Source organism: Dasypus novemcinctus, chromosome 12 (assembly GCF_030445035.2).
Source record: "Dasypus novemcinctus isolate mDasNov1 chromosome 12, mDasNov1.1.hap2, whole genome shotgun sequence".
NCBI classification, from domain to species: Eukaryota; Metazoa; Chordata; class Mammalia; order Cingulata; family Dasypodidae; genus Dasypus; species Dasypus novemcinctus.
Window position 1 is genome coordinate 8,965,906 of NC_080684.1, and position 12,765 is coordinate 8,978,670.

The following is a 12,765-nucleotide window of genomic DNA, read 5'->3' on the forward strand; positions in this document are numbered from 1 at the left end:
AAAAGACATTTAATAAATTAGATCAGATACTGGTAGGACGAGTGCCTTAGCAGTGTCAGCACCTGGAGTAACAATTGTAAAAGTGGCAGTAGCGGAAGGAACAGTAGCAGCCTGGCAGCAGCAGGGGTAGTAACATTCTATTCTGAGCAACAGTGGTAGCGTAGCGGGAGTCATGGTTGTAGTTAGAGTAGTACTGCTTTCTCATTTGTAAATAGGGTTAAAAATAGCCTTGATAGGGAAACGGACTTGGCCCAGTGGTTAGGGCGTCCGTCTACCATATTGGAGGTCCGTGGTTCAAACCCCGGGCCTCCTTGACCCATGCGGAGCTGGCCCATGCGCAGTGCTGATGCGCGCAGGGAGTGTCGCGCCACACAGGGGTGTCCCCCCACGTGAGGGCGCCCCACGCGCACGGAGTGCGCCCATAAGGAGAGCCGCCCAGCGCGAAAGAAAGAGCAGCCTGCCCAGGAATGGCGCCGCCCACACTTCCCGTGCCGCTGACGACAACAGAAGCGGACAAAGAAACAAGACGCAGCAAATAGACACCAAGAACAGACAACCAGGGGAGGGAGGGGAATTAAATAAATAAAATAAATAAATCTTAAAAAAAAAAAAAAAGTCTTGATAGCATACAGTTCTTGTTAAGAGTAAATTTGCCTAGGTAAAGCAATCCTAACAGTTTCTGGCCCTTAAAAGCTCTTACTAAATATTTGCTCTTAATAACATTGTTGTTGGTGGTGAATTTTGAAGTTAATAAGATACATTTGTCCACTTACCCTGCTTTACTTTAACAAAGAAACAGACAAAATAATAATGATTTTATTATCTTTTCTCTAAATTCACCAAAAGTGTGGAAAAAACGTTTTTATTATTTCATGGACATAGCATGTTTCACATATGTCACATAATTTTTGTCTATAAGTTTCTAGAACATGTTCTTTAAAGGATATTCATTTCTCCGAACTATACAACATGTTTCTTTGTTCATTGCTTCAATTTGTTAATACAATTTAGCAGTTTGGATTCATACATCCTGCAGGGGTGATTTTCCAGAGTTAGTGTATGGGGGAAAGGGCAGGAAGGAATGGGCAGTTATATGCTGGGAGTCTTTTGATTTAAACTTGGGCAATTTCTAAGTGGTAAACCACATATACACTTTGGAACATCCCGGAGCTTTGCTATCACAATTTCCAGTATGTGATTCAGCTCTCCTCACATGAAGGGAGGCATTCTGTAATTCAGCCAAGGTGTGGTTTTTAGTGAAAATATAGAGAGCATTCGTATCTAATTTGTGGCTAGAATGTGCTGAGACCCATCATCTTTACTTGCTTTGTAAGCGTTCTGTCCGCCACCAGGAACCTCAACTTCTACTGAGGTAAGGAAAGTGCTAGCACCATTTACAAAACTTCAGGAAAGTTTTTATACATACATACCTCTACTGGAAATGATACAGGGTATTTTTCCTTTGCGTTCCTTCTGAGGAGTTTTCTATGCCACACCTTTGCCAAATATAGAGCAAATGAGAACAAACATTAAAGTTGCTGATTATTGCTTTACACAAGGAGGTCTGTCATTATCTACCTAATGACCAACGTTTAAAACAGAGCTGACTTGTGAAATGGGTTTATCATTTTAAACTTTTAGAATAGTTTAATTAAAATTTTAGATGAGTTCAGTCTGAAGATTCAAAAGTAAATTTAATATGCTTATTTATACTTCAATAAGTTTAAACAATATAATGTTTAAGACACTGTTTTTTATTAGACATGATACCATATAAAAAACACGACCACATTATTCCTCTCAGGAAAAATATTAGGGGAGTATGTAAACAAAATTATGTTTCAAACTGAGTCTGTGAAAAGAAAGACAGTAATTTCATTAAGAAAAAAATATTACTAGATGGATAGCATATAAACATTGAAACAAAGGTGGTGCCACAACCTATTCATTTTTATGGTATTTTTTTTGCCCTCACTTATTTTATCATGAGGATGAATTTTTAAAAAGTTTTAAATCCCTGATGTTATATTTTCAATACCAAGCTAATCACTCACTGGCTCACTGAAATAGTGGGAGTTTAGTCTCAGAATTACCTTTCAGTTAGAAATATTAAGCAATGTAAGTCCTGAGTTCACATAATAAAAGAACACTAGAAACCTAAGTGCTTAGTATTTTGATGCAAATATTACTCTTTCTCAAATATAAGTATTATCTTGGTCAAAATAGTTTGAAAATATTGTAATTAATGCATTTCTTTAATGAATGATAGTGTCAGAGTGCGTGTCTATATAAGATGAAATAGTTTACTAAACCAATCTGTTTTATAAATATATCATGTTTAAATTATTTTAGTTTACTCTATATTATTTTATTTTTCTCACTAGAAAATTAGACGTATGGGTTATTAGCCTTTATGATAGTTTATGAAAATATTTTTATAATTACCCTCACCATAAACAGTCTTACTCTCTGCTTATCTCAGGTATTTTTTAAAAATAAGAGTTACAAATAATCAGATAACATCTTTTTTATCCCCTTTCTTCAATGAATTCTATTTTTTATAGTTTGGGAAGCTTAAGGGTTCCCATTTTCTATATTTACTACATTTTTTTTTCACTATGTTTTCACATTTTCCCCAAAACTTTTCTTTTTCTCATAAAATTAATATAGGAATAATTTGAAATATATTTATTATAGTTAACATGGAATCATAGCAATAGGTGCTCTCAATTCCACTATTTTATTTTGTAACATATCATTTTCTTACCAGGAAAATACTGTGCACAATTATTAAAAGAATAAAATAAAAATATTTTAGATAATGGATATTTATTAATTCATTTATTCAGTACTTATTGGAGTTATTGAATTTCTATTGTCTGTCAGATATTGTGTTAAGTACTCAGTAAGTAGTAATTAAAACCTAATCCCGGGCAGCGGACCTGGCCCAGTAGTTAGGGCGTCCATCTACCACATAGGAGGTCCACGGTTCAAACCCCGGGCCTCCTTGACCCGTGTGGAACTGGCCCATGCGCAGTGCTGATGCGCGCAAGGAGTGCCCTGCCACGCAGGGGTGTCCCCCACGTAGGGGAGCCCCACGCACAAGGAGTGTGCCCTGTAAGGAGAGCTGCTCAGCGCGAAAGAAAGTGCAGCCTGCCCAGGAATGGTGCCGCACACACAAAGAGCTGACACAACAAGATGATGCAACGAAAAGAAACACAGATTCCCGTGCCGCTGACAACAACAGAAGTGGACACAGAAGAAGACGCACCAAATAGACACAGAAAAAAGACAACTGGGGTGGGGGATGGGGAGGGAAGGGGAGAGAAATAAATAAATAAATAAATCTTTTGGAAAAAACAAAACAATACCTAATCCCTTCCTTCAAGGAATTCCTGTATAGTGGAAGGGATGAATGCTTAAACAATTATCCTAGAGAGGGATAGCCACAATGAAAATGGACAAAGGGAAGCACCTTGCCAGTCTTTGGACACCAGAAGAGAAAGGGGCTTCTACACTGAATTAGCCAAGTGAGAGAGAGAGAGAGGAGGTGGGGGCAATCCAGGCAGTGCACGGGGTACAAAGAGGCCTGCAGGTGAGGGAGCACGTGATGAACTGCAAGGTGCTCACATATTCGTTTCACACGGCTGGAGTGGACAAGTGGCTGCGGAAGTAGCATGAACAGGTAGGAAGAGCACGTACTTCAGCCTGACACCAAGAATGCTCCCTTAAAGTGTGAAGGAAATGCCGTGACCATGGACTATGTGGACTTATCCTAATTCTGCTTGTGTTGAAAAAGAAGTGAAAGTTCATTATTGTAAGAGCCAGATAAGCAAATTTGTCCATTCTATGTGAGTTGTGTGTTGTTTCATTCCTGACACTTTGCTGTCCTGGAGATACGGTGCTAAACAAAACTGTGTTTCCTCCTCTCGTCAAGCTTACAGTCCACTGGGGGGACTAATTGTCATCCCCCTAATCACACAAATATTTAACTGCAGTTGAGATACGTACTATGGCATAAGGTGGCTGGTACTATAATCACACAGAACGAGGGGACCTGAATAGTTCAGAGAATAAGGGCAGGATTGCTTGAGGAAGTGATTCAAACTGGCATGGGGGCGGGGGGCAATGTGCTATTTAGAGGAAGGGGGTAAGGGGATAAGGTATGAGGGAATATGGTGCAGGAGAAGCATCACCAAGGAGAACCAGAGTTGGGAAAGAAGACGTCCTGAGAAGGAGCCATTCTTCCTGGAGAGCAGAGGGTAAGTGTGGTGGCCCTAGGAGAGGCTAGAGGATAGACAGAGCTTAGAGAGGAGGCCAGGTTGCACTTTAGCTTAAGGCATTATCCCAGGAAGGGACCATTTTGAAGGATTTAGGTTTGCTTTTTCTTTTTGCTGTGGTGTTGATTCGATCATGTTTGCATTTGGAAAGTGGAAAAAAGAGTAGAATGGGATAGGAGTGAAAGTAATGACCAAATAAGATGCTTTAGTTCAGGGGAGGGATGATCGTGTGGCTTAAGATAGAGGCAGTAGTGGTGGAAAGAAATGAATACATTCAAGAAATTGGAGGGTTGTTCTGTAAATGCACAGCTTCTCAAGTAAAAAAAAAAAAAAAGAATTTGTGATGGAATGATAAGGAAAGTGAAAAAGAAGTAAGGCTGAGAATGTCCTGGATGTTTCTGGAAGATGTGTTTCACAGATGACTCGAAAAATTGTTTGAGGAAGGAAAATCGAATGCTATTAAGAAGTCAAGATGAATAGAGGAATGGGCTCCAAATCAGATCAAATAATTAGCAGCTCCACATGAGGAAATGGGAATACTTGTCAGTTTCCAAGGGAGAGTAAGAGATAGGAGATAGAGTGGGCCATCAAAATGGCGGGGCACTTGGAGGTGAAGGCCCTCGTAAATCATGGAGAAAAAGAGTTGAAGGATAGAATGTGCGAGACAGGATTGTTTTTATGTTGGTTTGTACCTGGTGGGTGATAAGAAGATTCCCATAGCCTTCACTTCTTCATTAAACCCACTTCACTAGAAAATTAGTAAATTAATTTAGTGACCTTGTTTTCAAAGGAGATACCAAAGCACAGACTGTGAGAAACTTGAGCAATGTGGTACTGACCTATCATATTGAAAACAGATTAAAATGGTGTTCATTTAGGTAGGGGAAAATATATCTTTTGTATCCTGAATGCCATATAATGGGTGAAAAAATACTGATTTCAATTACTGCTATTTTTCCCAACAGCTAGATTCCAATGGGGAACTACTTATCCGAAATGCCCAGCTGAGGCATGCTGGAAGATACACTTGCACTGCTCAGACAATTGTGGATAATTCTTCAGCTTCGGCTGACCTCGTTGTGCGAGGTAAGGGTTTCAAAAATTTTAAATTACAAAACCAAAAATATTTGACTTGCATAACTATGTATAATCTTCTGGTGACTCTGGCTCAAATTCTTATTTAGAGTCTTAATCCTTGAAAACAGCTTCTTACCCATGCCTAGTAATGAGTTATGCCAGACAAGTAGTAAACAAGACTGATTTTGTTTGTTTTTCTAACTACATATCTCCTAGAAACTTATACCACATACCTCCTACTAAATGTTTGTGCTTTGATACTTAGTACTTACCAGAAATTCTCTCGTTTCTTGCTAAAACTTTCAGTGTGTTGCATATAGTGCTATTTCCTTTTTCATGTTTTATGGAAAAATATACTAGAGCTGTTTACTATAGCCTTAAAGTTCATATATTTATCACTATCATCTTAGAATAAAATGTTAATTTATATGTTATCATATTTCTATTCGTTTCTGGTTTTCAGGCTGGTTCTTTTGTTATTTTGATAAACTTAAGTGAGAATGTGCTAATTGAAAATATAAATGCTTTGCTACTTAGCCTCTACTGTAGCCTTAAGGCAGGGCTCCAAACATGCCCCACTTGTTTAGAATCATTATTCAGCCCTTCTCTCACTGCTTAGAGCAAGGGAGCTTAAATTGAAATTCAAAAAAACATTATTCTTGTGGGGACATGTTGGTGCAGGTGTGATATATTTATTAAATAATACACAGTGTAGTGTGGACTTAGTAGGTGGTCCATGGTTTTCACCTGACTGGCAAAGGAGTCTGTGGAACAAAAAAGGTGAAGAACCCCTGGCTTAGAGGATGAAACCTGGTCTCTTAGGTTTAGCACTCAGGAAGTTCCATGTGTTGCTCTTAGCCTGACTCTCATCTCAGCTTTCATCTGTCTCATCTCATCCCATCTCAGGTTTAATCGCTCATCATTCCTCATAACCAACTCCACTGTCCACCTAGTTCAAAAACAAACCCTATTCCTTGGTTCTTAGCCTTCCTTCCATCTCAGCTTCTTCTCTTGCCCAAATTTTACCCATCCTTCAAGGCTTAGCTCCAGTGTCATCAAACTCATGAATCCTTTCCTAGTGTCTAAGTATGAACTCCATTTTTTTTATACTTTCGTAATACTTGCTACCTTGTCTACTGTGTTTAATAGCAATCTGTGCACGACTTATTTCATCTAAGTTATAAATTCATATATGCATTTTATAAATATTTAGTGAATTTGAGCTCCTTTACATAGTTTCATGGTTCTTGTCTTTTTACATTGTCATAGTACCATGTTAACATTTCTTTATTTCCAGTTTATCTCCTAGAAATATTTACAGACCATTATTTAACTGCACATTTTAAAGTTTGTTTGTGTACAAAAGAGGCACATAATTAGCAAATAAAATGATATCTCTGGTTTCTTAATGCCACTTCCAGAACCAGATCAATATAATTTCACTCAAATTTATACACGTCCTGCCTTTCCATCTACTGCAATTGTAATATGGGATCTTAAAACAACACTGGGAAATGCTGAGATGCATTTTCTTTCAGTTGAATACACAGAATACATACCCCAATAGATTAATAAGAAGTCTATCTAGCTAAAGTTTCTTTATTGAATTATATGAAAACACTTCATCCATAGAACACATTGAAAATTAAAGACACCCTGAGGCTACAACATCTAAGTCCATTTAAGATCAGTATTTCTAACTACAGTATTTGCTTATCTGATACATCCCTTGTTTTGAGTGTTAGCAAGGAGAGGTACTAGTTCATTGTTCTTTCTAGGTAGACCACTAGCTTTTTTTTTTTTAAGAGGAACTGGGGATTGAACCCAGGACCTTGTACATGGGAAGCAGTGCTCAACAGCGCTCAACCTTTGAGCTACATCTACTCCCCTAGTCCATTAGCTTTTAAGTCTTTTCTAACAATAGCCTATGTATAGATTTAACAGACATTTTTGCATATTTAAAGAATTAAAATTACAGTAGGGATTTATAATACAGTAATCATGTTTTCATATGATTGCGTTTTAGCAAAGTATCAATATTCAGAGGAAACAAAGTTCTGCAACAGCAGTCAAAGATTATTAATGTATTATCCACACATACTTCATTCTTAAGTAAGTAGTCACCATAATGTTTTATTTTTTTTAAAATAGAAGTTAAAACCAATTTAAAAAACTACAGGAGAGTGGGTGTAACTCAGTGGTTGAATACCTACTTCCCAATTATGAGGTCCTGGGTTTAATCCCAGTATATCCTAAAAAAAAAAAAAAAAAAATGAAAGAGAGTATAAAAAGTAAAAGAAGTCCATGGAAATAAAATGTTTTCTTTTTTCCTCTAAAGCATTTTAGTCCCAGAAAAGCTGCCTCAAAGCAATGGAAACTGGCAAGGTCGCTTAGGAAAAAGAGAATACATTGTTTTAAATTCCTGCATTACAGCAGGATGTTAACAAATCTATATGGGTAGTTGAAAAATATTACATAGCACTGTTAAAGTTTGCAGAGTCATAATCAGCCTCCAACTTTATTTTCAAGAATAGAAAATATATTCAACTTGTTTCAAAAGAGATTTTAATTAAAATAGATGTATTTTTGCATAGCTTATGTAAAAATGTACATAAAGTAGACCTTAAAACTGCGTTACATATATTGCTGTATTCTTATTAAAGAGATTTCCTTCTTATAGTAATGGCTGCTAGTATCTAAGGAAGACCTACTCTGCCTTACATAATGTTATCATGGGCCCATTTACCCACTTAACTACATTGTTTCCTCTAGTCCAGGAAAGCATAACCTGGACTCCACCAACAGGAATCAAGGGGTTAATCGACCTCCTGAAAGTGCATGAGAAATTCTATTTGTATGCATTGTCCTGGGAAGAGGCTTGATAACTTTCATGAGATTTCCTCAGCCAGCAATGTCCCAAAAGGCATTGGAAGCTTTTTTTTCCTCCATCTACATCAAGGCTCTCTAAAGAGAGAAACTAAGGACTGATTATTTACTTCATGCTAAAGTAAAAACAACTAGTAAATTTCCTATTCTGAGGTCTAATAGCACATGTAGAATGTGGATTGCCTTAGAGAGATTCAATTTGCACTCAACACTTCAAAAATACATCTGTTTCTTAAGACGTATTAAACATGTTCTCTATCAGACATTCTGTAAAAGCTTGCCAGATTTGAAATTTGACTAATACATATTCAGATATGAGTGATCTGAATGACAGTTCCTGAAATTAGTGCTGTGAGAGCTACAGGGAACAGAGTAGAGGGATCATTAAGGAACTATTTGGGTGGTATAATTAGGATAGTGCATCAACTATCATGTCCTACTAGAAAACTTAAACAAAAGTAGAAGTATTCAGACAATTAAAGCAATGTGCATTTCATTTAGTCTGTGCTACCATGAAGGAAATGAACACATACTACATTGTAAAAACTGTTGGCTGCTCTCCTGTGTGTGTATATGTATGTGTATACATATTTGTAATTGTAGGTGGCTGTGTGAGGGTATTTGTGTAAACCTTGAAAGTAATTTGTAGGAGAGAAAAAAGTGTATTTTAGATGTATAACTGTCATCCTTATTCTAAAATGAATTTAGAATGGAAGTGGGAAATTAGTTACTTGAAAGCTTTTAAATATAACACTGAAATTAAATATAGTGAAACAGAATAAAAATAAAATGTATTATTGGACCTAGTTTCATGGAGTGTTTTACCCAGAGACTATATGCTTCTCCTTCCCTTTGTTTTCTATTCAATGCATGGGAGAATTTGGAAACAAGAATTATGTAATTGGTGTCAATCAAACACAATATAGGAAAAGTGTCCCCAACAATCAGATATGAGCAGCTGTCTTTTTGTAGCAGGCAGAAATGTTTCCTTATCAGAATGCTACCACAGTATGATTGCTTACCCACAGATTCTCAAGGAGAAAGGACCAGAAAAGTGACACCTATTGTCAGACACCCTCACGGGAGGAACTTCCACCATGTATTGTTATCTGTCTATGCATCCAACTTAGATCATAGGATCATGACGGGATTTTTCAATTCCAGAGTTACCTTTTAAATTATTTCTGCCCTTCCACTTTAGAAAGTTTTCTGCTATTATTTCTGCAGTGTAGAGGTTACTTCTTCAGCAATATTTTCCTGGAAGCCGAATATGTAAAAGTCAAGATACATTGATTGAAAGATGATCACAACCATTTATATTTCTACCAATATGTTGAACTCATTATGCTGAAACACTTACTGAAAGTATCAATTTTGGGGTGCTTTCTGTCCCACACTTTGACAAAAGCAAAAGACTGTCCTTTCTGAAATGATGTACTTTCAACTCAGCCCCTTCAGAATTCTGACAAATTTAGATAAATTAAATATGAAATTGCACAAAAAATTTACAAAGCATGGAGGGAAATAAGCCACAATGAGAAAGAATCAGGAGGAGATAAAAACAATAGAATTAGGACTCAAACTAATTCAGATATTAGAACAATCAGAATGAGACTAAAAATAACCATGCCAAAATTCTTGAAAGAAATAGAAAAGGGAATGGCAAAAAATGAGTTGAGATCAAAGGACTATAAAAATTGTCAAGGCAGGTTTGGAAAAGAACAAATGAAATACTTATAAAGGATAAACATAATCATTGAAAATAAAAACTCAATAGATGGGTCAAATAACAGATTAGAGACAAATTAGGAAATAATGGGGACTGAAAGATAGATCTGAGGACATCATCCATCTTTCAGCACAGAGAAACAGAAGCACAATATGAAAATATTAAGACATTGAGGACATATTGAGAAAGTCTACTGTTTATCAAATTGGATTACCAGGAGAAATGTTAGAGCAAGTAGGAGAGAAATAATTTTCTAAAAGATAAAGACTACAAATTTTTGGAAATTGGGGATAAACATGCATCCTCATATGCAAAAATCATAATGAAGCACAGCAGAATAAAAATAAATGTGAATATTGAAGACAAACTGAAGATCATAAGAGCAGCCAGAGTGAATGGCAATATTATTTGCAAAGGCATAGCAATACAAGGTAAGCAGTCTCTGCAGCAGCAGCAATTTAAGTCAGGAGATAACTGGGGTAGCCAGCCATCAGGACAGTCCCCGATGATCTTGCCTACCAAACCTTGTGTAATTCCATCTCACACTCAATTGTAGTTGTCTTTGTACCAGCAGAAGTGTTAGTGTATGATTTCTGAGTCCAGGTCATAAAAGACATTGTTCCTTTTACCTTAGTTTTTTGGATTCATTACTTTGGAAGAAGCCAGCTGCCATGTCATAAGGACATTCTAGGAATCTTGTAGATAGGTCTACATGAAGAGGAAATGAAATCTCCCACCAATAACCTGATATTATTCCATGGTTGTATTAGTTATTTCCTTGTCATTTGAATAAGCCATCTTGGAAGCAGATCCCTAGTCAAGCTTTCTGATAACTCTAACCCTGGCTGACATCTTGATATAACTTCATGAGGGACACTCATGCAAAACCATTCAGCTAAGCCACTCAAGGATTCTTGGCTAGCAAAATCTGTGAGTGATAAAAAATGTTTACTCTTGTTCTAAGCCACTAAATTTTAGGGTAATTTGTTGTACAGAAATAGATAACTAATACAACCGTGGAATAATATATTTGATGTGCTAAAAGAAAAATCACTGTCTACCAAAAAGCCTGCATCCAGACATATTATAATTCAATAATGAGAAAAAATAGTTATTTTCAGACATACAAAACTAGAATTTCTCCATGAGAGACTTTTCTAAAGGAATATCTAAAGGGTAAATTTCATGAAAAAGGAAAATAATCCCAGATAAAGTTTTGATGATGATGAACAAAGAAGCCAGTAAACATGTGAGTAAATCCAAGCAAACTGAACTAAGACAGTTGCAGAGTATGTTTTGGTCTGGATTTGAAGGTTGATAAGACTGATGAGTTGCTCTCTGATCAAGTTGCTCTTACTTCAGGTTTCTATTGAAACAGCAAATCAGTAATGCAAGGTATAGATGAGATAGCAACACAAATGAGAACTGATACATCTGGGGTCCCTCACAGATGGACCCAAAGTTGTTAGTCAAGGCAGCTCAAAATGAAGTGAGAAACTCATATATATATATATATATATTGTGGTCAAATATAGAGACTATCTGGAAATGATAATCACCAAAGAAAGGAGATTGTTTTCCTCTAGATTTGGGGCAAAGGGGAGAGTGATAAGTGATTATGGAGAGAGGTAGCCCACAAGAGGCTGCATCTGCCTAAGTAATGTTTTATTTCTTAAGCTAAGTGGTGGGTATATGGTGGTCATTGTATTATTCTTTATAACATTTCCTAAATGTTTTATATTTTCTTAATAAATTTAATTTAATAAAAGAGAATCACAGAGTTACCTACTACCCTCCACTTCCTCACTGCGAGCCTTCTCAACAAAGGTTCCTGAAAAATTTTAACCTCTGTTCAGAGTTCCTAAATTTGGCTATACATCAGATTTACCACATAGATAATTTAAAATACACCCCTGCCCAGAGTTTCTCAATAGTAGGCCTGAGAAGAGCTCAGCAAAGCCAGATGGGCCTGGTGAGCCATGGTACATCAAGACATAAATGATATTAAAATACCACTAGACGGCATCTCTGTCTGGGACCCTGACCCCATCCTGATCAAGAGGGCAGAATGAGAAGCTTCAGGACTCTGTCATCCCACAGGACAGAAACATATTTCTCCAAGCTCCAGAAGATAGTTGAAGAATTGCAGTAACATAGCAAGCACCAGAACAAGAAAAAGGCCACTTAAAAGGGGTAAAGTCTCATGGTGCCCTAGCTAGCCCTTACCCTGTCACCTCACCTGCTCAGAGCAGAGAGAGCTGTGCTCCCAGTGCAGATCACTGGTCTGGGTTACAGAAGGAGCACATTCACTTATGTGAACATAGTGAAAGCATGTGTGTCACCCAATCTGTATGGTGGCCTCAGGGGCTTTTCCCAGAACTTGCTCTGCATGTAGAAGGCAGTTCACAGAGCTGCTGTGGGAGAACAGTCAAGTTGTGGCCTCTTGGGGCAGGGGATCACTGAATCTAGGACATCTAGTGCAGTGCTCACAACCATAAGGAAATGATTTACTAAAGAAGAGGGTACATTCATATTGGTGTGAACAAAAGAATTCCCAGGGCCACATTCTTCCTAGGACCACACAGGCATGGCCCAGAAAAGATGCATTTGCAAAGCGCACCAGGGAGGACCCTACACTTTGCTCTGGAACTATTCTCTGAACTCATTTTATAGATAAGCCCTGAAGGAGAGCACTTGCCCAGGTCAGTCTGCAAAGACTGACAAAGGTACTTTCTTTTTTTCCTGGACATTCAGGGAAAGCTCTGTCATAATAATAGTTGGATACAAGCTTAA

The 12,765-nt window shown here is 37.3% G+C and overlaps 1 protein-coding gene across 16 annotated transcripts in view; it reads left to right on the forward strand.

Annotated features, from left to right (window-relative positions):
- CNTN1 (contactin 1) overlaps positions 1-12,765 on the forward strand; it is a 417,723-nt gene that overhangs the window by 287,423 nt on the left and 117,535 nt on the right. For all 16 annotated transcript variants that reach the window (XM_004461145.2, XM_004461143.2, XM_058307813.1 and 13 more), the window contains one exon: positions 5,246-5,366. In XM_004461145.2, the coding sequence (XP_004461202.2) occupies positions 5,246-5,366 (121 nt within the window). The remainder of the gene's footprint in view (positions 1-5,245; positions 5,367-12,765) is intronic.